The following is a 26,882-nucleotide window of genomic DNA, read 5'->3' on the forward strand; positions in this document are numbered from 1 at the left end:
CACGGTTACACAAACAAATGGCCAAGCCAAAGTGAAAGGAAGGACTACTCCCTCCCTTCCCTGTACCCTGCAATTTCTCAAGCATGGTCTGTGTTTTATCACTTTTCCTTGAGGATTGCAAAAGTTCTGCAAGGAATTCTTTGATTACTGTAATACTCTTATCAACAAAAGAAAATGAACTCCAACAACATACTATACTGTCAGAAATTTCACTATCAGAAGTGAAAACAATGAAGGAGCAGCAGAAATACATGCCAGGATATACAGCTGAGCAAGACTTCCCTTCTTTCCAGGCAAGGTAGGTTCTGCGCCCACAGAGGCCTTCCTTAATGCAGTCTCCCAAGAAATAATGCACACACTTTCTGTACACTTCCCTATTGTTCACCACACTATAAACTCATCAAAGGCAACTTCTACATCCATCTAGATCTTCAACACATCTATACATTTGCTGAATGGAAGCAGATGAATAAATCAGATGAGTAAATAATCATGGCTGTGGTCCAAGCAGCACACTCCCATGCCCTGCCCCCAAATAGTTACTTCACGTGGGCCCTGGAGTTAAGCCTAGACCATAGCCCAGGCTACAGAAGCCAGCAACACTGCCACTGATCCACTGCCGAGGGCCCAGGACACTCAACCACTCGTGTTACCAAAAGAACTCTGTTTACAGGAGTGTGACTCAGATAATTTGCAATATTTTTATTCCACCTTTAAAAGACATATAGATTAATCCACCACAGTATTAGAAATCACATCTGCCATAAGCCTTTCAATAATCGGTGTGAAGACTGAAATTTCCTGGTAACATCAAAAGTGATGAGAAGTGGTACTTTTGCGCTCAGTGCCAAACACACTGCCGGCTCCAAAGACTACCAAATTTCTTTAATGCCTATAAAAAGAGCTCAGCATATCAAAAGACTCTAAGAGTTACTGAAAGCTGCTTTGGGAACTTAATTCCCTCAAAAAAGATATCCAAGTCTACCAAACACCATTTAATGTATGGCCTGTATAGGATCAAGACTGGTGGAACTGCAAATCTCCCTTGCAGCGAACTGCACTGACCCAGCCAACTGTGCCCACTCCTCTGGCACAAAGTCACCTATTCTTGGAAACGCATGCAATGGAATTCTTACCCCAAGTTACAACCCTTATACAACTACATAGAAAATTCAGGCCCCATCACTCTGGATTATATCTTAAAGGCCTGGAGATTTATAAGGCAGCGTTTGACCATCTGAGAAAGTCTCTCACAGGTACACTTCCAGAGAATGCCTCCACACTGGCCATAGTGCAGTAAAAAGCCCTGGAGAATGATGTAGTGGCGTCTAAAGTAAGGAACACGTCCAGGCAGGTACAGGCAATGTTCACAGACCCTCATGAGGCACTGGTGCAGGTTGTCCTCCATAAGAGTGGTGACTATGGTGACCACTAGGCAGTTCCAAACTAAGAGTGGCCAAACTATGCATTTTCAGATAAGCTCCTTTACATCTCTCATCCATAATTTCCTCATCCAGAAAATAAAAGGATAAACCAGATGACATCCAAGGCCTTTAGTTCTGAAATTCAGAGGTTCCATTGTCAATTTAGGGTTAACTGGCTTCTCAGGTCTGTCCTTCCTCTGGAAAATTCCTGAGGAAACAGCCCAGGTAAGATGGACAGAGGAATGTTGGGTACATAAGAAGGGTGCTGAGAAGGGTGCTCTAGGTACTGAGAGTCAGGAGTGAGGCTACTTACACCTAATACAGGTAGTGAGTAACAAGAGATTGACCTACTGCACAGTTTTTTCTGGGTCAGACTTGGCTTTCCCATCTTGATACACAGGAGGCAAGAGAAACCAAATGTCAGGTCTGCCCTGAAAACTGTCTCCTCTAAAAAAGAAAAGAATCTTACTCCTTAACATCTTCTAGAAGGGTCACTCACATCTACATGACAAAAACCTAACTGAAAACTATTAAATTTTTTTTATTAAAAATTTTTTTAAGATTTTATTTATTTATTCATGACAGACACAGACAGAGAGAGAGGCAGAGACACAGGCAGAGGAGAAGCAGGCTCCACGCAGGGAGCCTGATGTGGGACTCGATCCCGGGACTCCAGGATCAGGCCCTGGGCCGAAGGCAGTGCTAAACCACTGGGCCATGAGGGCTGCCCGAAAACTATTAAATTAAACAGGGTATACGCACTACTTACAAACAGCTCCTTTCTTTTAGGTCTTTCAGGGCATTTCTGTTTATGTGCAGAATGCAAAACTTTCATTTAAAAAAGTCCAACCTCTTAAAAATATTAGTCAATGACTGAGAAAGAAATGTTTCTGAGTTCTTATAACAAGATAAAAAGATTCTGACATAACTTCTTAGATAAAAAGCTGTCTCCCACTAAAACACAGGACTGGACTCTTGGGCTTCTTAGCACATGCTTCCCCTTCACTTCCACTCACAAGTTCCAGGTCAGGTCATAAGCCTGCTGGGCCTGCTTCCCACATCTGGAAAACAAGATGCTTAGGATGGTCCCTGTATTTAATCTAAAAAGCAGCTGGTAGGTACTTGATTAAGGAGCTAGTAAATAAATGGTCTATGCCAACCAAAAAAGGCTGATTTCTCCTTTTCTCTCTCTCTCTCTAAGATCTTATTTATTTATTCATGAAAGACAGAGAGAGAGAGGCAGAGACATAGGCAGAAAGAAAAGCAGGCCCCCTGTGGGGAGCCTGAGGCAGGACTCGATCCCATGACCCCAGGATCATGCCCTGAGCCAAAGGCAGATACTCAACCACTGAACCACTCAGGTGCCCCTGACCTTTTTCCATGGGGGTTAAAAGTGCAAGGAAAATATTTTGTCTCTATATGATAGTGAAAACTGTTCATACAATATTCAAAAAATAGCCTCAACTGCTTTTAGGGCTTTTTCTTAGAAAGTGTGCAGCCTATGTTTTTTGTTTTGTTTTGTTTTTGCAGCCTATGTTTTAAAGTGTTGAGAAACTTTACCATTAATAAAAAAAAAAATAGAGACATTTTATTTTTCATGCAGATGAGAAAGACCAGACAACCAAGTTCTTTTAACAAAGTCTTGGCAGCAAGTCACAGATCATATTTCATTGACAGGGTGATAATGGGAAAAAGATGGCACATACAGTTTCCTACTCCTCTCCTCTCATTCCTTTGCCCCTCAAACACCAGAGACTTTGGGAGAACTGGTTTCCAGACAGAATGCCTCTCCCACTTTGACAAAGAAAAAATTATTCAGAATTCTAAACTCCCTGAAAGACACTGCCAAAACAGAACATTATTACTTTTTTACTGTCCCAGAACCACAAATAACTTTGCTTTCCTCTTTTTCCTTCCAGAATAAGAACTACTACGGCTCCCCTTTCTCCCCAAAGGAGTCTCCATGGTTCCATGACTGACACTGAAAGCAAATTATTTACAATTTGATCATAAAATGCGTTCATTAATATTACTTCACTAAGAGTATATATAGTGTTGTTTGATAATGTTCTTCATAGAAATTACGTAACGGCTTAACTGTCCCCAACCCAGCCATTGTCCCTAATATCTCCTCACAATCAACACAACTGCAACCCTTCCTCCAGCTTCTGCCAAGGTATGTTTACTGGGCCATCACCCATGCTCCTAGATCCCTCTTTGCCAATCAAGTCATCACCCACGCCCACTACAATTTAGCCTCCTTCTCCTAATGCTTCCATCATTCAACACCTGCTTACTTCAGGTTACCTTCTTAAACCATCACACACTGTATCCTGGGGCTCAAAGTGTGGAAAAGGAAAGCTAGACCTAAATGATCCACTGGCTTCCTCCAAAGCCAGGCCACGCAGATATTGCTGTTCACCAGGTGGAGGAACACAATTAGGCTGCTTCCACTTACACAGGGAGAGGCGGAGAAAAAGCAGTCATCGCAGGGAAGTTTAGATGCAGTTCAGAGTCAATGCATCTCTGTGTCTCATTTCTGAATCTGCAAAATAGGACCTGGGTTCACCCTTCTCAGACTATCACTTACATCTGCTTTGCAGCCTGGAGAAAATAAGCAGTTTACAGAATCCTATCCCTAAGAATAATTACACTTCAATATGAATGCTTGTCTACAACCTAACACTCAAGGCTGTTCTTCGTGGGCTCCAAAAGAGTGACCAGCCACGTGGAACACATCTGCCTTAATTTTAACAGACGATCATGCAAACTCCCCTCCTTTCTCTAATCTTAAACCCTAGGAGAGAGGTGATAAGGATGAACAGCCGAATGAGGTCTCAGGCAGTATTATAAAATCAAAAATCCCTAAAGTGTAGATAAATCATTGATTTTAGAGTAAAGACAAACTAATGCAGGTATCTCACCTCTACCACTTGCCAACCATATGGCTTTAGCCAAGTCACTTAACCATCCTGTACCTCAGTTTCCTCATTTGTAAAGAAGAAGAGCTGGGCAGCCCGGGTGGCTCAGCGGTTTAGCGCCACCATTAGCCCAAGTCCTGATCCTGGAGATCCTAGGATCGAGTCCCACGTCGGGCTCCCTGCATGAAGCCTGTGCCACAGCCTCTGCCTGTGTCTCTCATGAATAAATAAATACAAAAAAAAGAAAAAAGAAGAGCTAATATGCATAAAGCTCTTGACAGTATCTGGCGCATAATAAATGTTCAACTAATAGCAGTTTTAAGTTATAGCCATGAAAATGATGGCTAAACCTAAGGCTGAGACCGGACATATCACTCCAATGCAGACTGAAGATGTAACAGTTTTTGCCCTTTCTGTGGGGAGGGGATGAAAGCTTTCCAGCGTCAATGACAACTCTCCCCGTTCAGCAGCATATAGAAGTCAGGGCACAGGGACCTTCTTTTCAAAACCAAAGGCCTCCTCTACAGCCTCCTAGAGGGGATTTTAAAAGAGGGGTCAACCAGACAGATGTCCCTTATTACCATCTTCAGATCTGGGCCACAGGAGCCAAGGACTCAGATCCCTCTGATCCTTGGGCTGGAAGCCAAGACTTCTAGACTGCTGCCAGGCAGGCTTTTTCTTATGAGCCTGACCACTCCTTAAGGCACTTTACTCCTCTGTAAATGCATCCTTGATGCCACCAGATTTTTTTCAAGATACCCCCCTTTCCCGGTCCCCAAAACACGGAAGCAATGACCTATCCTTTTGGAAAACCAAAATGGAAGTGAATTAACACGTTTACACATTTCATCTGTGAGCAGTGACAGCTTTGGGAAACATCCCACCAGCTGCATCCAACTGACTTCTGATTTTAGAAGTCCCTAGTAATCTCCTGGAGTCCAACTTTGAATGCTACTTACAGTGTTCATGGCACATTTAGGACACGCTGGCCCCAAACAGAAGTCTCTCAGTGCAGCTTTCTCCACCACTGCGTGAAGTTTCTGACTTCTGAAACACCTGAACCTGTCTTCTTGATCCTTCTCAAAAATCTTGGTAAATCTGAGAAAAGTAACTTGTCTGGCCTCCCCATTCCCAGGAAGAAACCTCAGATCACTGGTCCCTCTGAAGCTTAAGCACCCAAGCCCCATTGTCTCAGACAGAGCTTCATGAAGGAAAAGGTATGCTACTAACTACAGAAGAATTTGTAATCCAAACTATTTCTGTGTTGTTGTTGTTTTTTTAATGTGTCAGATATAAGAGTATTTATGAATCTCAGGCAACATTCTGAAGCAGCTGCTAAGAGGTCCTGAAATGAACTTCCAAGTCTGGCCAACCTACTGTTCTTTGCACTATTTATATTCCTAAAGCCATCAGCTATGTTTGATATGGCTGATCATGAGGCCCAACTTAATGGACTACAGAATCCAATGATACTGACAGCAGGAATAACTTGTTTTGATCTTTACCTGGCTTCACCTTGTGGGAGAGGCCGTGCGCCTTTCAGAACTCTGAGCCAAGATGGATGCCATCTCCTCACCACAGCGTCGCCTCTGACCTCATCACGAGAGCTGCATCACTTTCCCCTTCGCTTCACTCACCCTCCACACTGATTACACCCAGCACATTTTAATCTTATCTTTCTCCCACATGTCCCACGTCTGTCTGTGGATGAGTCACTGCGACTACTCTGTCTGATGCTAGTCTTAAAACTAAGAACATTCCCAAAAGACCAAAACAAACAAGGGGAAAAGATCACAGAACAACAAGACTCCAACCTCAATACAGATCCTCTGAACACAATTTACGTGCCAGGATGAACACTGGCATCCTCTGTGTACCTGAGCAGATCCTTCATTATGGTTATCCAGAAGGGAGGTTGGTGCCCTTGTCCTGTACAGAAAGCTACACAGCACCCAGGACCTGTGGCAGGTCTAAAACACCCACGGGGCTAGGACCTTTGCTACATTTCAACAGATACCAAGATGAGATGGCTGTTCATCTTTTCCCATTCTTGTTGGGATTCTGAAGCCAAGGTGGCATGATAATTTTGATTTCTGACTCCCTAATCTATCACCAGAGGAATTCCAGTCTTAGCAAATGACTTAAGCAATGGTTCTCAAACTTCGGCTTCCAGAATTACCTGGAGGTCTTGTTACAATACAGACTGTTGGGGGCACCTAGGGGGCTCAGTGGCTGAGCAGCTGCCTTCTGCTCAGGGCATGATCCTGGGGTCCTGGGATCAAGTCCTGCATTGGGCTCCCCACAGCAAGCGTGCTTCTCCCTCTGCCTATGACTCTGTGTCTCTCATGAATAAATAAAAATCTTAAAAAAAATACAGATTGTTGGGTCCAGAGTTTCTGATCCAGTATGTCTGAGGTGGGCCCAGGAATATGCATTTCCAAGTTCCTACATGATGCTGATACTGCTGATCTGGAGACCACACTTGAAGAACCACTAGCATCAGAATATAGTAGATACCTCCCATCCCAGGTATAGCAGGTTAGGTTACACAAAAGGATGGCAAATTTGTGTGTCTCAGCCTCATGCAATGACTTGAACCATGACTCATGCACCATCTATTTTTACAAATTCCTGAAAACTTTAAAATATATTAACTAGGGTCCGGTGGAAACCTGAAAAATAGGTGGGAGTTGGAAATGTTAAAGAAACCACAATCATCTATATAAAAGAAAGCAGAGGAGGAAACACAGTTAAACACAGTTAAATAATGATGCCCTTGTCTTAGAAACCAACTGTTCTCTTACAGCCCAACTAGACAGCACTCCTTTTTACATGGAGCTTACAGGGAGCAAATTCTACTTGGTCATCATCCCATGGAGAAGGGGGTAGAAATAGGTCTAAAAGTCAATTCTAAAATAGTTGGTAACTTCCACAGTCAAAATCTCATTTCTCTAAGACAATGGTTCTCAGCCCTAATTATACACTATGACCTCCTGGGAGCTTCAAAAAATATAGATGCCCAGGCCCCATACCTAGAGATTCTAACCTGTTTTAGGATGGGACCTAAACACAGGTGTTTTTCAAAGCTCCCTAGGGTGATTCTCAAATGCAACTGAGGATGAAAACCATTGATAGAAGAGGAAGATCACAGAGAGACAGCAGGCGGATAGGAAAAAGAGAAGGGCAGTGAGCCCCTTTACATAATGCCTAATGACAAAAAAAGGAAAAAGAAAAGAATGGGAGAGCAGGTGGGGATGACTACAACAGGTAAAACTGAGGTTCTTAAGATTCTAAAACTGATCTAAAAATCAACAGCGTTGTTGGCTGTTTCAGGTTCAAAAATCAGAAACGGCTATATGATCAAGGAACTGCTCTCATTTGTCAAAGTCTTAGCAAGAGTCCAAAGGACATATCAGTGAAACCTTTTAACAAAATGTACTTTTTTTTTTTTTTCCCCAGAAGGGTTTAGTAACTGGGGACTCAAGGCAAATAGCTTTCACTTCTCACAAATCATCTAAAGGTTCAACTTTGAAATCATGTGCCAGATAATTTACTCTCCTGAACAAAAATTTTTTTTTTAATTTTTAAAGGGGACGCAAGAGGAAGGAAATTGAAGCAACTCAGAGCATTTGATAATTAAAAATTATCTTCCCAGTAACCACACTGACAAATGAGTTTTCAAAGTTGTAAAATCATGTGATTCAGATGATAAAACCACGTTATTTTCTTCTCTTCCTTCTTGACTAGCATATATGCATGAGGTAACAAGTGGGGGAAAAATGTTTGAAAGCTTTATGATCCTGTGTAAGGCAGAATTATGAACCCAAAACAGAACACAGTATTGATAGTCAATGGATAGAGCAGGGAATCTCAGAGCCGGTAACACAGACAGGTATCAGATGAAAATTATCTCTGCTCACACCAGCAGGTCACTGGGAGGAACCCAGAGAGAAAAACTCAGATGTAGTTCCACTGCATTATGAGTTAAAACCATTCATCAATTTAAAGTTTTTGATTTGATTAGAAAACTAAGTAGGGGTGCCTGGGTGACTTAGTCGGTTAAGCATCCGGTCTGCCTTGGGTTCAGGTCATGATCTCAGGGTCCTGACCCTGCTCAGCAAGGAGCCTGCTTCTCCCCCTCCGTCTTTGCTTATGCTCTCTACTTCTCACTCTCAAATAAATAAAAATTTAAAAATCTTAAAAAGGGGCAGCCCGGGTGGCTCAGCAGTTTAGTGCCCCCTTCAGCTCAGGGCGTGGTCCTGGGGTCCTGGGATCGAGTCCCACATCAGGCTCCCTGCAGGGAGCCTGCTTCTCTCTCTGCTTGTGTCTCTGCCTCTCTCTCTCTCTATTAATAAATAAATAAAATCTCTTTAAATAAATAAATAAATAAATAAATAGATAAATAAATAAATATCTTTTTAAAAAAAAAGGAAGGGGGGCACCTGGGTTGCTCAGTGGTTGAGCGTCTGGCTTTGGCTCAGGTCGCGATCCCAGAGTCCTGAAATAGAGCCCCCACCCCCATCGGCCCCCCCACAGGGGGCCCACCTCTCCCTCTGCCTCTGTGTCATGAATAAATAAATAAAATCTTAAAAAAAAAAAAGAGGTGGATAAGTCTGCATCTTAAAAATGAGAACTAGAATTTTTGGTTAAAAACATCCATTTGTTAATTATTTTAAAATCATTTGGAACCCACAGTTTTCACTAACACAAGTTAACTTTCCTAATTTTATACTTCACTTATTCAGTACTGATTACCCACAAATTAGCTCAAAGCATTCCCTGATTTTATGAGACTATCAGAAATAAAACTCTCCCCCCTCCCAAAGAACACCCTAGGAAATGATACTTATGGTCAAAGTGCCAAACTTCACCTTAGAAACGAACATGAAAAAAATAAATAAATAAAAAATAAAAAATAAATAAAAAAAAAAAGAAACGAACATGAAGGTTGGATGTGGCAAAGCCAAAAGTATGGCCCAGAACACGTAAGACTTTCAGCCTAAAATAAGGCTCTTTCTTGGAAAGGGAAAAAACTAACAGGGCTGCTTTAGAAAATTCAGTTCAGCAGAGGACATGCATCTATTCAAACAGAAGGCTGTAAGCTTATCTTTATTGGACAGGGTTAGAGATAGAAGGCCTGATCTAGGCCACTAATTTCAAGAAACAGTATACTAAGCTCACCTAGGAAGTTACCTATCAGGAGCTTAAGAACATAAGTGTGCCAAAGCAAGCACACTCACCCTGGAATCAGCTCGAAGATAACCTTAAAATAATAAGGCCCACAATTTTAATAAGCCCATTCCAGGCTTCTCAGGGTTACACAAATGGTACACCTAATCTAAGTGCTCATTATTCTTTTAAACAGATTCAGAATGTTTGGGCTCAAAGTTTCAATGTTTACTTTTTAAAAAGTTAACTTACTGAAAATTTAGTCTGTGGTCTGCTGTGTATTTGCAAGAGGAGTATATGCATACACGGCAAATTAATGCTCGTAATTGAGACTGAACTGAAAACTAGTGAACAAAGAAAGATACACCCCTTCTCATTCTACCAACTGGGGGGTAAAAAAAAAAAAACAAAAACGTACCCAATATAGACAAAGATGCAAATGTATGAGGGCAGCTGGGTGCCTCAGCCCACTGAGCATCAGACTCGATTTCAGCTCAGGTCAGAAACTCAGAATCATGAAATCAAGACCCTGGTTGCCTGGGCTCCAAGTTCAGCAGGGAATCACTTGGGATTCTCTCTCTTCCTCTCCGCCTCCCCTCTCTTGCATACACAGGCACACTTGCACGCTCTCTAAAAAAACTAGATTTTTTTTAAAGATGCAAATGGGGTGCCTGGGTGGCTCAGACAGTTAAGTGGGTGCATTAGGCTGAGGTCATAATCCCGAGGTCCTGGGATGGAGCCCGCATGGGGTTCCCTGTTCAGCAGTGACTCTGCTTCTTCGTCTGCCCCTCCCCCTGCTCCTGCATGTGTGCGCTCTCTCTCTTGCTCACATACACACAAATAAATAAAATCTTAAAAAAAAAAAAAAAAAGAGAAAAAGAAAATCCAAATGTATGAAGGGTAAGATTAACAACAAACCCTTGAGTTGGAAATAAATGCTGGCAGGAAGTCCCAAGACAGCTACCCTCCTGTAAGGTAAAAATTCTAGAAGACTTATAGCAACATTGAGTTTTAAATTAGGGGGAAAATTTTTTTTTAAGAGTTTATTTATTTATTCACGAGAGACACAGAGAGAGAGGCAGAGACATAGGAAGAGGGAGAAGCAGGCTCCCTGAGGGGAGCCCGATGCGGGACTCAATCCCAGGACCCCGGGCTCACAACCTGAGCCAAAGGCAGACGCATAACTGTTGAGCCATCCAAGTGCCCAGGGAAAAAAATTTTTAAAGAATTTATGAGAAGGACAAGCTCTAATGGAGAGATCTAGAGAAAGAGTTTTACTTTATAAAACCATTACAGTATTAGAAAAAATTGGAAAGTATCAAGCTTTTAAAAATATTAAAACTTAAAATTTTAGAGGAGAGAAATTGAGCAGGAAGCGTTAATCACTCAGCTGAGCTGAATATGAAATATGGAACTGAGGCAATTATCTAGATAATTTATGATGAAAGAAATATCATTTTAAAAATCAATTATTAGGACATTGCAGCCTAAAAGCAACTTGAGATTTGAATTATGTGAATTAATGACTCAACTATCCACTGGATCTTTCCAAAGTAGGACCAATTTTGAAAGAGACATCTAACAAGTTCTACAGGATATAATCTTACACCCACCATGAACTTCAGGTTTATATCCAGAGTTATATCTTTAAAAGTCCACTGTGGCCACTGCCACCTTCTACTGCAACTGCCTCCAGCCCCATCAACCTCCCCAGCACCCCGCTATAGTCAGTTATCAGCCAGAAGCATTTTGCATGCTCCACATTTATCTAGAGTGTTTCAGTCTATCTTCTGGACACTACCCAGACACTGCTCACCTATCTTTACTATGAAACTGAGAGTTCTGAAGTTTTTTCCAATACACATAGGACTAGTATTCCGCTAGCCATGTTTTATCTCAGGGCACATGAGTACTGCATTTCCCTGACCAATTAAAACCATCATTTTAGGTCCTCCCCGTACATAGTTTCACCTTGAAGATAAAAGCAGTAAACCTCTTCAGGAGAGATAAACACTTTAACCTGGGACTTGCATTATGCCATTTTCTGTCTCTGTCTTGGCAACCTGCCTTTAAACTCGACAGTAACTGCTTTGCAAAGAGTCAACTACCTCACAAGATATTTTAATACATTTAGTTATGAGATCTGATTTGGCAGCCAGACTCCTGCCAGAAACTTCTTAAAAAATGTTTTTCACCAAATCCGTTTTCCTTGGTGGTTTTGTCTCCATTCATCTACCCACCTGAAGTCTACAATATAATAGAAGCACAGATACCCTGTTCTCCCAAAGCAGAAGTTTGTCAGAGATAACAGCCCCACCAAAAGACTTCTGCACACCATGTATCACGCTACTAGTACTACACAGCACGCTTTGTATCTGACCCAGAGCAAACCGTAGCCACGCCAAGGAAGTGACCCATCAGAAATGAGAATCCCCAAGCCAGCAGGTTTTTAACAGAATTCTCAAGCCACTTCTTCTACTCTTCCACTAAAAGCCAGGCACAGACTCCAGTCTTACGTGACTAGCTAATAAAAGGAGCCCAATCCTGGATCCAAGTCCACTCCCTCAGTGGCACACACAGAGTTGTTACCTCAGTCAGCCACAACTCCGAAGACAAACCCTCAAGACAGTATTCTGGAGGATTACTAGGAGGATCAGTGGTTCTATACGTAAAAACGTGGCACATAGAAGCAACTCTTAAAACGGCAGCTGTTTTCTAAAACTACAAACTTTCCGTTATCATAAGTCACAGGAGTGGAAAGTACAACACTAGTGACTGTGACTAGTCAATAATGTTGTAGTGCAGGTTTGAAAGTCGCCAGGAGAGTAAATCTTAAAAGTTCTCACCACAAGAGAAAAAAAAAAATTCTGTAACTATGTGTGCTGATAGAGCTTAACTACACTTTTTGTGGTGATCATTTTGCAATATATACAAATACTGAATTATCACGTTATACACCTTAAGTTAATGTTACAGGTCAGATTTACCTGAATTGAAAAAACACATGAAAACTCAACCCTCTCTGCCAAATGAACAATATAAATAAATGAAATGGCAGCTACTTAATTTTATTGATGTATACCCGCCTCACCCAACCCAAAGTCCCAACCGCAACCCCAGGAGGAGGAAGAGCACAGCTGAAGAGGCAAAAGTCAAAGAAGCCGAGGTCACATCCCAAAAAAGTTCCTTGAATCATTTCCTTATCTTTAAATTGGGATTTACATTTAAAGGCCTACCTTGCAAGATCAACATTAAATGTAAAAACCTAGCTGAGCATTTGGTACTGAGCTCAATAAATCATAGCTACTACTATTAATAATTATTATAATACCTAGGCATGAAAATGTGGTTGTGTAGACTCCTTTTTCTTGGAAAAAAATCAAACTGTCTTTCCTGAACCCTTCCCAAAAATATCATTTTGAAATAAAAGATTAAACAGCGCAATTCTGATTCCTAAATACTTCAGAACTTACGACTTACACACCTACTAGGCACCTAGAAAATATCTGCTACTTTTTTTAGATTTTTTTTTTTCGCAGTTATGTCTATGAACTAAGTGTTGTCAATTACTAAGTGGTAAATTGTACAAGATAGGTATCAAGGTCATTTTTTTTCCCCATTACGGACATCAAATTACTTGATTTAATGTCTTTGATCAATTTCTTAAACATCATTTCCTGTTTGATATAAATCAAGCAACCCAATATATGGATCTATTTTGGTACTACCCACACTGTTCATCTCTTCTTATGCCAATACTATAGGTCTGCGGCTATTTCTAGGAAGACAACCACTTTGTGTTCTACGCTTCAACAGGATGGCTGGTTTTTTGGACATAGAAGTGCACGGAGGAGACATGAGCCTGATGCCTCAGGTGTGAGAGACTTTGAAACCAAGCACAAGAGGAGCTGAAGAGACTCCAGAGAAATTCTGGATTAGCCTTACTACCATAATCAATGACCATGAACCTGATAGGGTTCTATCCTCTCAAACCATGACAGGGAAGAAAGGATTCTTCTTCAACACTATCCTTCTGCTGAGGACCCCAGGCTCCTCTCTCCCCTCAAATTTGGACTAACTGCTCCAGACCAAAACACTCAGCCAGAACTCACGGGTTTCAGTGTAAACCTCAAGCCCACAGTCCACAGCAGCTCCAAAAAAACAGGCCAAGTAATAAATTCAGTAAGAAAGGAGGGGAAGAGGCATGGCAGGGCAGGGGGAGGAGGGGAGAGGGGCAAGATGTATTAGAAATGGGAGGGGGGAACAAGTTCTAATAGTTCCAACTGGGAAATCAGGTGAATTCATGTCTCCCTTCTGTCCCACACAGCAAGATGAAGTAGGAATTTAAACTACCATAAGGCAGCCTGTGAATGATTAACATTTTAATCTGGATTAAAAATTGGAGGGGGAGGGCCGAATGGGTGAAAGTCATCGAAAGGTACAAGCTTCCAGTTATCAAATAAGAGACGAGTTCTTAAAAGCTCTAATTAAAAGAGAAATTTGTAACCATGTGTGCTGAGCAGGCTTGCTGTGCTGAACATTTGCGGCATACACAAAAACTGAATCAGTATGTTGTACCCCTGAAACCAATGTTATATGTCAATTATATCTCTATAATAAAAATAAAACAAAACTTTGTATTCTTCTTCTCTATCTGCAGCCCTCTCTTGTATCTTTATGTTCTTCTCTTGTATTTGTTTCCTCAGGCTACCATAACAAATTACAAATTCAGGGTCTTCAAACAACAAAAATGTATTCTCTCACAGTGCTAGAGGCTAGAAGTCCAAAACCAAGGCGTCAGCAGGGCCACACTCCCTCTAAAGGCCCGGGAGTGCGGGGGGGGGGGGGGGGGGGGGGGGGGGTGGTGGGGTGGGAAGGATCCCTTCCCCACCTCTTCTTAGCTCCAGGTTGCTCCCAGCATGCCCAGTGCTCTTGGCTAACTGCATCACTCCAGCCTTTGCCTCAGTCTTCATGCAGGCCTCTCTGCATCTAGGGCATTTAGCTGTCCTGTCCTTATAAGGACGTTTAGACATTGGGTTTAGGGCCTACCCTAATCCAACATAACTTAATTTTAACTAATTATCCCTTTTACCCTATTTTCAAATAAGGTCACATTTTGAGGTTCCAGATGGACATGAATTTGAGAGGATACTATCCAATCCACCACAACTCACAAATTAAAATAAAGCACCAAAATGCGTCTCCTGGGTGGCTGAGTTGATTAAGCTTCCGACTCTTGGTATTAGCTCAGATTGTGATCAGGGTTTGAGATGGAGCTCACAAGCAGCACGCAATATGCTGGGGTTTCTCTCTCCCTCTCCTTTTGCCCCTCCCCACTACCATGTGCACTCAAGGTCACCTTCTCTATTTATTGGTCACCAATAAATATATAAATCTTTTAAAAAATAAATAAACCACGAACATCAAAATATGAGGCAAAGTGGAAGATGACAAAACATAACATTACAGAAATATTAAAAAAAATTCAAAGTTATAATCATTACTAGACTAATTCCCATCTGAATTAGAAATAATGTGCCCTTTGCCTTTCTCTCACCTGTGGGAAACTGTGAAATCTTGGAAAAGATCAGAAATCCCATTTAAGGGGTGCTTGAGGGGCTCAGTCAGTTGAGCATCTAACCCTTGGTTTCAGCTCAGATCTCATGGTTCTTGGAATTGAGTCCTGAGATTGGCTCCAGGCTCTGCGGAAAGTCTGCTTGAAAGATTCTCTCCTCTGCCCCCTCACTCGCACACTCTCTCTCTCACTAACATAAATAAAATCTTCACACATACAAAAAAAAGTCCCATTCAAAACAGCACTAAAAAGCAACATTCCACTGGCCCAGACATTTGACATACTCTGAAAATTTTGGTATTAAGTATAAATACTCACATATATTATCAGGAATGGAACAGCAAAAAAGATGAAAGACAGGGAAGGATATTTTTCAGTTAAAAGTGCTTTTATTTAACTATTTGGGAATGGAAAAGTAGACCATGGGTCTCAGAAGACCAAGGTTTCCTCTAAAAAAAAAAAAAAAAAAAAAAAAGGAAACTTAGGTTTTTAACAGCCACCTCCCCCAAATTATCCTTTTCTAATGAGAATATAAACCTACATGAAAGCACTATATAACACAATTCCTTTTATTTTATTAAAGGTATTATTTTAGCTTTCTGGGGGAAAAATAAGTGAAATGGGCTTAAAGACTTGTGTACTCCCTCTGCTGGCTCTGAATTTAAAGTAAATTACCAATGGCTTCAGGAGCCAAGTTACTAATTTCACTAGACATCTAAAACACGATGAAAGATATGATGTGGACTCTCCTCCAACACACACACATGCAGAGGTCTTCAAAAAAATAAAAAATTCCAAAACAACTACTAAAAACTGCCAAAGGCATCTCTGTTGGAATTATTAGAAGTTTACTCCAAAGGAAAGCTAATGCATTCCATTTGTTTGGAGCAGGAGTCATTTCTGGCATCAGCCTCGCCCCCTACAAGTGTGCCACAACCTTTCTTTGTTCTGTGCGCACCTCTCCACTGCAGGACTAGGCTACATCTGGACACCCAGACATGTTGAGCCCCTAGAAGATAACCTGGCTTCTTCATCAGAGGCAATTATTAGAGTACCAAATTACTAGAAGGACCACAGCCCATAAGGGAAGTTAATCCATTTGCTTTATAATGTTATCCTGTAATAGTAACTGAAAAACTACGAAGAAAAATTCCCAATATTAAAATCTCAAAAGAAAAAGCCTGAGTAGGAAGGAAAGACACACTCTAGAAAAGCTCAGCTGGAAACATGCACCAATCATACACCTGTGTTTTATCAAGGAATGATCCATCACAGTATTCTGCTACTGGACTTCTTCCAATTGGGGAATTTGTGATACTAAGAAATAAAGATTTTCTGGTTAAGAATAAAATGGCTAAAGATACTGAGTCTGTCAGTGTAATGATGCCATCAGAATTGGGGTCTTCTTTTTTTTTTAAGATTTATTTATTTATGAGAGAGAGAGAGAGAGAGCGAGAGAGGCAGAGACACAGGCAGAGGGAGAAGCAGGCTCCATGCAGGGAGCCAGATGCAGGACTCGATCCCGGGACTCCAGGATCACGCCCTGGGCTGAAGGCAAGCGCTAAACCACTGAGCCACCCAGGGATCCCCAGAATTGGGGTCTTCTATCACAATCACAGCCTACCTACCTATTTCAAAAACTCTAAACTCAGAAGAGCTAGACTGACTCTGAAAAGATCCATCTCAGAGTGCTTGCTGTCTCTTCCTCCTTCATATGTGACTTTCTTTTTCCAATCCATGGATATAAAACTTCAAGTACCTCTGGGACTTCTGCCTCCAAATGCAGAACATTATGGATAACTTAGTGTTACATAACAGCTCCTATAAGAGGTAGGTAAGTGAATTTTAGGCTGAACAATCCTATGGTGACTTTCCAGACAGTGCATATTGATGCAGCATCTGTAGGGTACACACACAGAAAACAGACATGATTTCAACTTTCTCTAAGTCATTCCTAGATCAAGATTTCCCTCAGTTTCTGTGATGGGTAGTGACTGGCACTAATGAAGTTCACAGGGACTTTTCACACTCGGAAACAAAACACTGCAAGAAATACCTTGAATGGCAGAGTATCCTTTCATAATTATACTGTATCCTATCAACATTAATGTGAGGAGGTCCAAGACTTCATAGCTCTAAGTAGCCAAAAGGCTCTACACATGTCATCACCTCAGTCCTGATCACATCATCTCCTTTCAGTGTCAGAGTCACAGAACAAGGACATAATGATTCAACGAGCAACTCCAAGTATCAGACAGGTTTTTGTCTGGTAGACATGTCTGTACTTTGAAGGCTCTTACCCTGTCCTTGGGAATATACAGGAGTCATAGAAAAATGACAAAAGAAATAGGTGGGAGTCAGGAGTGGGCACGGTATGGTGGGGTGGGCTTAAAGCAGATGGCTATTTCAGCAAGGTTAGTTGAGAACAATGATGGAGAACGCTAAAAGAGCAATGCAGCTCCTCTAGCATGAGCCAGCCCAAAGGAGGGAGGAGGGGAGGCAGAGGCGAGCAAATGAAGTAAGAGTTTGCAGAAACGGAGGCACTGACACGAACAGCTGTGAAACCACAATGGTTAACAGCAGGCACTACGGAACGGTGGTGCCTAGGGCTCCTGTGGACACATTCTTAGCTCCATCTCTGCTAGCTGTAGGTTCCTGAGCCAGTAGGTTCCTGCTCTTGTCCTGCTTCCCAACCTGTAAAATGAAGTATTTGGATGATCTTTAAAACCTCTTTTAGTTCTAAATTTGAGGCAAGAAGCAATGTGGATGAGTCAGCTGTATCAAGGCTCCACCTCCACTCCAGAGGGAGGCCAGTCCTATACCAGGCCCCACAAGACAGAACTGGAGACCCTAGATCAGGCTAGGACCACAGGTGTGCTCTATTCCAGGTGGCCCTGGAAATGCCCCAGCTTCTCCCAAACAGACCCAAATTACAAGAGAAATGCTATAGCTGTCTTGCATCTCTAAAGCAAGCTGAAAATGATCTGCAGAGAATTAAAAAGCAGCTCCAAGCCAGAGTTCACCAACTTTGCCTTTTGTCAGTAACTTCTGCAGAGACCTGAAGTGTCGAGGAAAGCAGAAGTACAGATATGAAAAAAGGCAAAGAGAATGACAACAACGACAAATTCACAGAACACAGATTTGCATATTTATTTTCTGTCTTCCTCCAATAGAACCTGAATCCTGTGGACTGGAACCTTATCTGCCTTGTGCTACTACTATATCCCTGAGGCCAAGCTGAATGCCCGGTGAACGGTAAACCTTTAATAAATATTTGCTGAATGAATAAAATGGCATGTGATGAAAATAGGTAAAACGTTTTTTTCTCTTCCTAATCCATAGTCACTTACTGTATACCAGCTAAATAATTTATACACATATATGTATATATACATACATACACACACACACACACACACACACAAAATTCACCAATATATGTCATTCCAGGCTCCTCCTATAGCAACAAAAAGCCAAAGTGCCACTTCAGGACCCTTTAATTTGTGATACAGAGAAAGATCAGGAGAAAAATGAGGAATCAAGAATAGGATCAAGTCTGTTCCCTACAGGCAAGATGGGTAAGATACAAAAACAAATTCCATATTCTCTTTAGCCCTGGGAATCTAACCTGGTAAGCAGTCTTACCTTTGCATTTTTATGAAGATCTTTGGACGGATAGTGTTTGCTAAACTTTTTCCAGACCAAATAAATGACTTTTCAGTGGGACAAGGACTCTTCATTAATTTCCCAAATAAAAACATCTTGCAGATTTTAAGTAAGAATCACGCGTATTAAAAGTTTAACTACAAGATGTTCTTCTATGGTGTCATTCTCTTAAAATAGAACCCTCCTAAAATCTCCTAAAAATAAGTCTGCATAGTTTCATTTCATTTTCTAAGACGGAGATAAACATATCAAAACAAACACTTAGCTTCTTTTCTAAAGAGTCTCTGCTACATAGGGCTCACAGATCAAAGTTTAAAAGGGCTAATTTCTTCACTTCGTAGGTCGATGACACAGCTTTGAAAAAGAGGAAAAACAGTCCCCCTAGTGTACTGCTGCTGTAGGAAGAGGAAGTATATTCGTCGAGAATCACTGACGAAGACAGTACTGCCAAAGGAAATTACAAAACAGCATTTTGGCAACACGGGCCAAGCAGAAGACAGATTCCTGACACACGGCCGTAACTGGCCCTTTGGGGACTTACTCCAAAAGGTGACTGAGGCCAAAATTACAAGCCAACGTGGAATTATCACAACTTAGTAGCAGTTAAAACAGCATTTTCTTAATACAGTATGTTGGGAAGGAGCTGGATGCATTCATCTAAAGAACTAGAACAGGGAGGACATCAACAGGCATTATGTGGCAGGTGGGCCCTCATCTTTTTACCCTGGGAAGAAGCTGTAAGAGCCCACATTCTCACATGAAACACAACACACTCTCTTACAGACTTACCTCCACAGCAGCAGCAGAGGTCGTCACACACACACACACACACACACACACACACACACACAAGATCCTACATCTGTGAAACTGTGAGAACGAGCACAGAAACTCATGACTGCCTAATATAACCATGTTCTAACCCCCCTGGGAGATGCAGGTGTGTGGGGTGTGAGTGGGTGAAGAGGGATAAATAGACCGAAAACCCTGGAGTCCTAGAGGTCTGTCCCACGACAGAAGGACCCGAGACAACATACCAGTTTAATTATGGGTGGTGCAGCGCCAAGCAAGCTGAGTCCGAATTAAAGGAAATGTAACCTTTTCCCCTCTTAACCACATCTGTCTGTTTCTTACTTTAATGCCTGAGGTAAGGGAACCTGTGAGATAGCCATCACCTTTCTCTCTGGCACAATATGCATCTGACAAACCTAAGTTAACCAAGAACTTCCTCCTTTTGTTTAAACTCTTTCTGCCACCTTTATCACTTCATAGTTCCTCAGTACCCATACTGATAGACACGGGGTGGCTGTACAAACGTGATCAACTCACTCAGCCTGCATCAGTATTCATGTCTTTCTGATGCTAAACTAATAACCAAGATTGAGAGGCAAATATGCTTTTCAGGAAAACATCATCTACTTATGTAAGACTACTTATTACTTAGTAAAAAGAAAAAAAAAAAAACCTTTACAATAGGTCGATTTAAAGAAATAGTGTGCAGAACTGCAGCTACTAACTACCTCTCCACTAACTAGCTGTGTGATCTTAGAGAAGTCCTTACCTTGAAGAATCATGTTCTTCACCTATAAAATAAGGGAGCTGAACTATCTCAGCAAACCTCATCCTGGCTGTACATTAGAATAACCCGAGAAACTTAAAAAACAAAAACAAAACAGAACACAAAAGAAACACCAATGCTAAGCCAGAGACCAAACCAATTAAAACCGATTCTCTGGGTACTGGTAGTTTTTAAAAGCTCCTCCCAGGCGATTCTAACATGCAACCAGGGCTGCAGACTGCTAGTCCTGATTCTGATCTCCAAGGCCTCTTTCATAATTCGTTTATTCTCTAATCTTAGGGTGATAATTCTGGTGACAGGATCTCATAATGCAATAGCCCAAAAACCCACAAAAGAAGTAAGGTGTAAGCCTGCATTCTGTGCCTATGTGCACACAGGACTAAGAGAGGTCAACCTTACTTCTAGACATTTTAAGTTTAAAACCCTAATGCATAACTCAGAATGAAAGCAGCGTGGTTTAAATGTACATGTGTGTTCTCAAAATGACTAATCATGATAGGAATCGACTCCTGAAACTTGGACGCCTGGAAATGGGTCACAATTAGCTCCTGACCTCTCCCTTTTCCCTCTTCTTCCACCCCCACTAAACCACAAGTGCGCGCGCACACACACACACACACACACACACACAATAAAAAAGGTTGCTATTAGTCATAATCGGAATATGAAACCAGCCCCAGTTTCAAAGAGCTTTCTCCATCATCAAAGATTTGGAAGTCCCTGCATGGGTGCATCTTTTGATGAAGGTCATCTTACAAAAACTCTTTAACTAAATTATATCTCCATAGTCTTCAAGGATTACTTGCCATGTGATACTCAGAAATAGAACTAACGTAAAATCTTATTACATAAAATATAGGAATATTTTACTTTATGTCCTGTATTAAACACATTAAAACTTGAGCGTGAATTTACAATATTTCACAAGTCTTAAAGAGAGATGAAGTGGAAGCTAATTTAACATATGTTGACTATATTTCAATAAAAAAAAAAAAGAGAAAGAGAGAAATGAGATAGCAGAGAAGGAAAAAGAAACCATGAGACAGAAAAAGGTTAAGGTCATAAAACCACAAAGTTTATGATAAGGCCTAAAATCTCTACTGGAAGTCCTGCAAGCTACATGAAAATATAACTGAGTTACGTTTCAAGGCGACTTTTGATAATACTACTTTCTCACCTAGATGTTAAAAAAAAAAAGTTATTTAACTCTAAATACAATAACAAGAGATGTTATTTGCAAGATTATGAACTACTCGCATACACTTAAAAATCAGAGGGAAAGTGAAAACCCTTCCAACATTAACTTTATAAGTTAAAAGTTAGCTAACTTTTAACTAGCAGTTCTCTGCAGCAAACTCAAAATATACAGGACTAATTTCAAGCTGAGAAATTTGAAAAATATTCCAAACCCCTATATCCATTTTCTTAGATCCTGCAACTCCCCCCTTTCTGATGCTGTACCTTGAGATTAACCCTTGCTATTCACTTTGAAACTCTGTTTTAAAAGATATCACAGTAGCACTTCCTCGAAATGCTATTCACTCTCAAGCTTTCTGTAAATGGCCCTCATATCACACAACTGGCATTCCTTTGCAAAGCTGTAAAATTAGAGCAAATGTAAGATTCATAATGTCAGCATTTGTTAAAGGAAAGGGGACAGATATGTGGAATAATTTTAAAGCACAGTTTTGCTTTTAAAGTATCTCAGCAAGTCCTCTCCAATACTAGCCAATATGAAACTTAAAAAAAAAAAACAAAACAGATACTTTGTAAGGGTTTTGTTTTGGGTTTTTTTTTTTTTTAAGGAAATGAAGACAATACACAAAATTCTTTAGTTTTTTCACATATAGGTTCCTCTCCAGTGCTCCACCAAGATTAAACTATTCTTACTGAATACACCTACTGGAACCCAAGAAGATACAGGGCTCCCCAAAGACAGTAAGGAAAGGACAAAATGAGGAAGGAACTACCTCATTAATTAAAAAAAAAAAAGCTAACTTGCAAAGAGAAGCAACTGATAAGCCATATGTATCTCCAACTGCAAGCACCCTTCTGCCTGGTACTGACACATTCACGTCTTGGGGAAAGAGGCCAGGAGGATGAGGTGCCAGGAAGAGCAAAGCAGCTGGGTATCAGCAGCCCAGCAGGGGCACAGGAGTTAATCTGTTTGGATGCCCAACTGCAGGAAGTCATTACATCATAGGCCTTTCCACACCTCTCTCCCTACCACGTGTCCAGTGCCCCGAGAGGCTGAAAAGGAACAGTAGAGAGCCTCTCTTCTGGCTCATTTATAGGCAGAAGCCATTATGACCCAGCCCCGCCACCACACCTCCCTCCCAAAGGCCTAGGTGAAGCTCCAGGCCTCAGCCCTCCACACCTGGACCGGGCCTCAAACAGCGCCGGAGTCCAGGCCTCGGCGGGAGCAGCAGGTGTGGCCAGTCCTTCAGGTGGCAGGGCTGGCCCGCTCCGGGACTCGAAACATCCCAAGTTGGGGGGCGGGGGGGGGACAGATTTACTGCAGAAACATCTCTAAGGAGTAAAGGTGTCCACACAGGCAACCAAAAGAAAGAAAGAAAAAGAAAGGCAGCCAGGGGAAAAAAAAAAAAAAAAAAAAAGGTTTGCAACCACTGCTTTTTTTAATGGGATCGCTGTGCCTGCGGGAACCAACACCCACAAGCCAGAAACTTCGACGCAAGGGGTTTTTTTTTTCTCATGCAGCTCTAACGACGACGACCATGCACTGCAAAGCACAAATCCATCCCCTTCCCCGGAGGAGCCCCAAGCACTCCCCCACGTCCTCTCACTGCACCCGCGGGGCCTTCCCCGCATCCCCACGACGGTGATTCCTGCTTCGAAGTTGGCCGCAGACCTACCTCCTCCGTGCCGTCCCGGGGATCCAGCAAAGGCTCTGCCGTCCGCCGGTCCTTCCCTCGCCGGCATCCCTTGCCCCCTCTCCTCCTCCTCCTCCTCCTCCTCCTCACCTGGCCATGCCCGAGGCCTCCCCGGGGTGGGGGGGCGCCTCCTTTCCCGCCCCACCCTCCGCGGCCGACCCCAGGTTCCCCTCCTCCCGGGAGGGGAGGGGAGGGGAGGGGGGTCGCACGGGTTCCCCCGAAACCTCACAGCGGAGGCGCTCGCTGCCAACCCCTCTCCCGGCGCCCGCGGGCGCGCTCCGCGGGATGCAGGCGCGCGTCGCCCTGCGCAGGAGGCCCGGCGGGTCCGGCCGCCCGCCCGGGGTGGGTACGCACCTTCCACCCCGCCGAGCTGTTGCTGTCGCCCTTATCCTTGAAGTAGGGCACGCAGCGCACCATCCACTCGTAGATCTGGGACAGAGTGAGCCGTTTGTCGGGCGAGCTCTCGATGGCGCGAGTGATGAGGTCGGCGTAGGACAGGTTGCCCCAGGCGTTGCGCCGCGACGAGCACTTCCTCGGCTGCCCCGAGCCCCCGGCCGCCCCCGGCTGCGGCGGGGCCAGCGCCTGCGGAGGCTGCGGCGGCGCCTGGGTCCCCCCGCTCGGCGCGCCCGCCGCGGGGCCCGGCGCGGCCCCGGGGTCCTGCCCCCCGGGAGCCCGCAGCCGGGCCGCGTCTTCGAGGAGCAGCCCGGAGCCCAGCGCGCCGCCCCCGCCGCCGCCGAGCGCCATGGCCGAGCCGGCCCTACCGCCGTCCTCGTCGTCGTCGTCGTCGTCCTCTTCGGGGATCATCGAGTCGGCGGCCGTCTCCCCCGAGGGCTTGGCCGGGCTCCCCTGCAGCTCCGGCCTCTGCAGGGGCCACGTACAGGAGCGCGGCCGGCTCTGGGGCTCGAACTCGGGGTCCAGCTCCACTTCGAGCGGGGAGAGCGGGCCCGGGGAGGCCGGCGCCTCTGCCATCTTCCCCGCCCGCCCGCCCGCCCGCCCGCGGCTCGGGCTCTCGGGCTCTCGGGCTCTCGGGCTCTCGGGCTCTCGCGCTCCGCTCTCGCGCCGGGGCGGGGTGCGGCGGGGGAGGCCCGGGGGCGCCGCGGAGGCTCGGGCTCCCGGGAGCCGCTGCCGCTCCTGCCGCCGCCTGGGGAAGCACGGAGGAGAGAGTTGGTTACCCGCGCGGCAGCCCAGCCCTCGGCCACCCCGCGCCCGCCGCCGCCGCCGCCGCCGCCGCCGCCGCCTCCCGGAGACAGGCAGACCTGGAGACGTGCGTCCCGCGGACCTGGCGCAGCAGACACCGCCCCCTGCCAGGCCGCGGGGAGCCGGGAGCGAATGGACGCGCTCGCGCGGGGCCGCCGGCTCGGCAGGTCTCTCCCGGGCGAGGTGGCGGGGCGGGGAGGAGGGGGAGGGGCGGGGCGGGGGAGGGGCGCGGGCCGCGCCTTTAAAGCGGGCAGCGGCCGGGGCTGGCGCAGCCGAGCCGCGGTCGGAGCCGGGGCGGGCGTGCGTTTGTTTATGTTTCGCTCGGGCCCCGCGCGGGTGCTTCCCGCGGCGCCTTCCGCTCCGCCCCGCGCCCCGCGCCCCGCGCCCGCCGCCCCCGCGCCCCCGTGGACTCCGCTCTCCGCGCCCAGGGGCCAGGGGCCCGGGCTCCGGGGGGCGGCGCGGGGCCAGGAGGACGAACGTGGGTCCGGGCGCGGACGGGCTCTTGTCACTTCCAGAAAAGAAAAAAAAAAAAAAAAAAAAAAGACCAGACGGGAAGCGAGGAGGGGAGGATCGGGGGTGGGGGTAGGGGCGGGGCGGGGCGGGGGGCAAGCAGCTCGGCGGGTGTTTGCAAAGGGTCGAGCCAAGCGGGAACGACCACTTTGGGGTTTTGTGTGCTTCGGTTTGCGGGCGGGCGTTGGACCCCGCACCCCCCCACCCACCCCCCTTCCCGGGAAAGGGCAGGGGGAGGGGGCGAGTCGGAACGTAAATCTTCCAACAGGTCAGGAAGCGCCAAGTCTCCCGGGCTGCCAGAAAACCCGGACCCGCACGTTCATCACCTCCTTGCTCCCGCTGCTGCCATCTTGACAGTTTTCCCCCCTTCACTCAAGTCCTTTAAAAACAGCAGCGGGAGGGAAAGGGGGGCGCGCACACCGAGTCACGGGGAGGGAAAAGGGAAGCGCCTGGCCCGGCTCGGAAGCAGATCCGGAGTCACCGGGAAGGCGACCGCCCCGCTGCACAGCTCCGGCGCCTACCTCGGTTGCTTCCCTTCAGGGACGAGGGGGGAGGACGCACGACTCCGCGCGGGCCCGGGGCGCGGCGAGGAGGGGGCGCGCAACCCCGGCCACCGAGAGGCGCTCCGGCCGCCGCCGCCGCAGCCCGCCCGAGGACCCGCCTGTCAGCCTGCGCGCCGCCGCCTGGCACATTCCTCCTCCTCCTCCTCCTCCTCCTCCCCTGCACGAGCTGGGCGGCCGCGGCAGCAGCACAAAGTTATAGACACACGCAGGGTGCCTCAACCTAGGCTGACGGCGGGCGGGTCCCCGCCCAGGGGGAGGGCTGGGCGGCGGGCCGGGTGTGCTGGGTGCGTGCGTGCGTGTGTGTGTGTGTGTGTGTGTGTGTGGCCGTGTGCTCGCGCGCGCCTGCGCGGCCGGGCTCCGCGGGGCTGCGGGCGTGGGTGTCGGGGAGCGCGCGGCGGGCCGGGACCAGGCGGGCTCCCGCAGCCCCCGCCACCGGGCTCCTCCTCCTCCTCCTCCTCCTCCTCCCTCCCGGGAGCCTCAACGACAACAAAGCGCGGCGCTGGGCCCCGGAGAGGGAGCGGGCGGCGGAGCCCCGGACGCCCGGCCGGCGCCGACGCGTGGCCACCGAGCCTCGGGGCAGGGCGCCTGGCACCGGGGGGGTCCCCGGCGGGCGCGTCCGTGCGCGCGGCTCTGCGGCCGCCCTGCTGTCCGGGGTCCCCGCTAGAATCGGACACCGCGCAACGGCCGAGATAGGGGCTGCCCGCAGATCGCGGGGAGCAGGACCACGGCGGGCACACGCTGCCGAGCGGAGGCGGCGGGGCCCCCGGGACTCCGGTACACGGATGCCCTGGGGCTCCATCGGGCACCCCGAGCCCTGCAGCCGAGCCCTGCCCTCGCAGCTCCCTCCCAGACGCGGTGGGGTCTCACTTTTCGTGGATTTCATCGCAGATGCGGGGGGCGGGCGGGGGAGAAGTGTAACTAACTCAGGAGAAAGGCACATTATTCCCCGCTCCTAAACCGAAGAGCCGATTTCGAGCAATTGTGAATGGGAAACAATTGGATCCTAACTTTGCAAACGACTCCAGAACGGCTCATTGGGCTTTTTTTTTTTTTTTTTTTTTTTAGTTTTTGGAGAAGATACTTCTTTAGGTTTAGAAAAGCATCTTCACAAGTCCTCACCCTACTACCATCGCTGCCTATAAATTGTTCGTTTCTGCACCAAGAACGCACTACGTGCGACACGCGCACCAAAAGTCTGTTCGCTCTGCTCCATAAATATCTTCCTCCCCTCGCCCCTCCCTCTTTATTTCTTTCTCCCCCACCCCCCCACCCCCACCCCCTTAAATCCTTCTAAGTCCCCGGCGACATCTCGGAGTCTGGAGCTCGCTCCACAACAGCCCAATACACAAAAAGGTCCAGCCCCGGGCGCTCAGGAGTCCGCCCACCC

General features: G+C 45.8%; 1 protein-coding gene across 3 annotated transcripts in view; it reads right to left on the reverse strand.

The window, feature by feature from the left end:
- The window catches only part of FOXO3 (forkhead box O3), a 122,486-nt gene extending 96,925 nt beyond the window's left edge, over nt 1-25,561 (reverse strand). Inside the window, exons 1-2 of one of the 3 annotated variants that reach the window (XM_072831853.1) lie at nt 25,454-25,561; nt 23,580-24,366 (exon numbers count right to left, since the gene is read on the reverse strand). In XM_072831853.1, coding sequence (XP_072687954.1) covers nt 23,580-24,194 — 615 coding nt within the window. In that variant the 5' untranslated portion in view covers nt 24,195-24,366; nt 25,454-25,561. Of the gene's footprint in view, nt 1-23,207; nt 23,292-23,579; nt 24,367-25,453 lie in introns of those variants that run through there. The other 2 variants (XM_072831859.1, XM_072831858.1) reach the window with 2 other exon arrangements.
- Nucleotides 25,562-26,882: the final 1,321 nt, after the last annotated feature.

This window comes from Canis lupus, chromosome 7 (genome assembly GCF_048164855.1).
Source record: "Canis lupus baileyi chromosome 7, mCanLup2.hap1, whole genome shotgun sequence".
Classification (NCBI taxonomy): domain Eukaryota; kingdom Metazoa; phylum Chordata; class Mammalia; order Carnivora; family Canidae; genus Canis; species Canis lupus.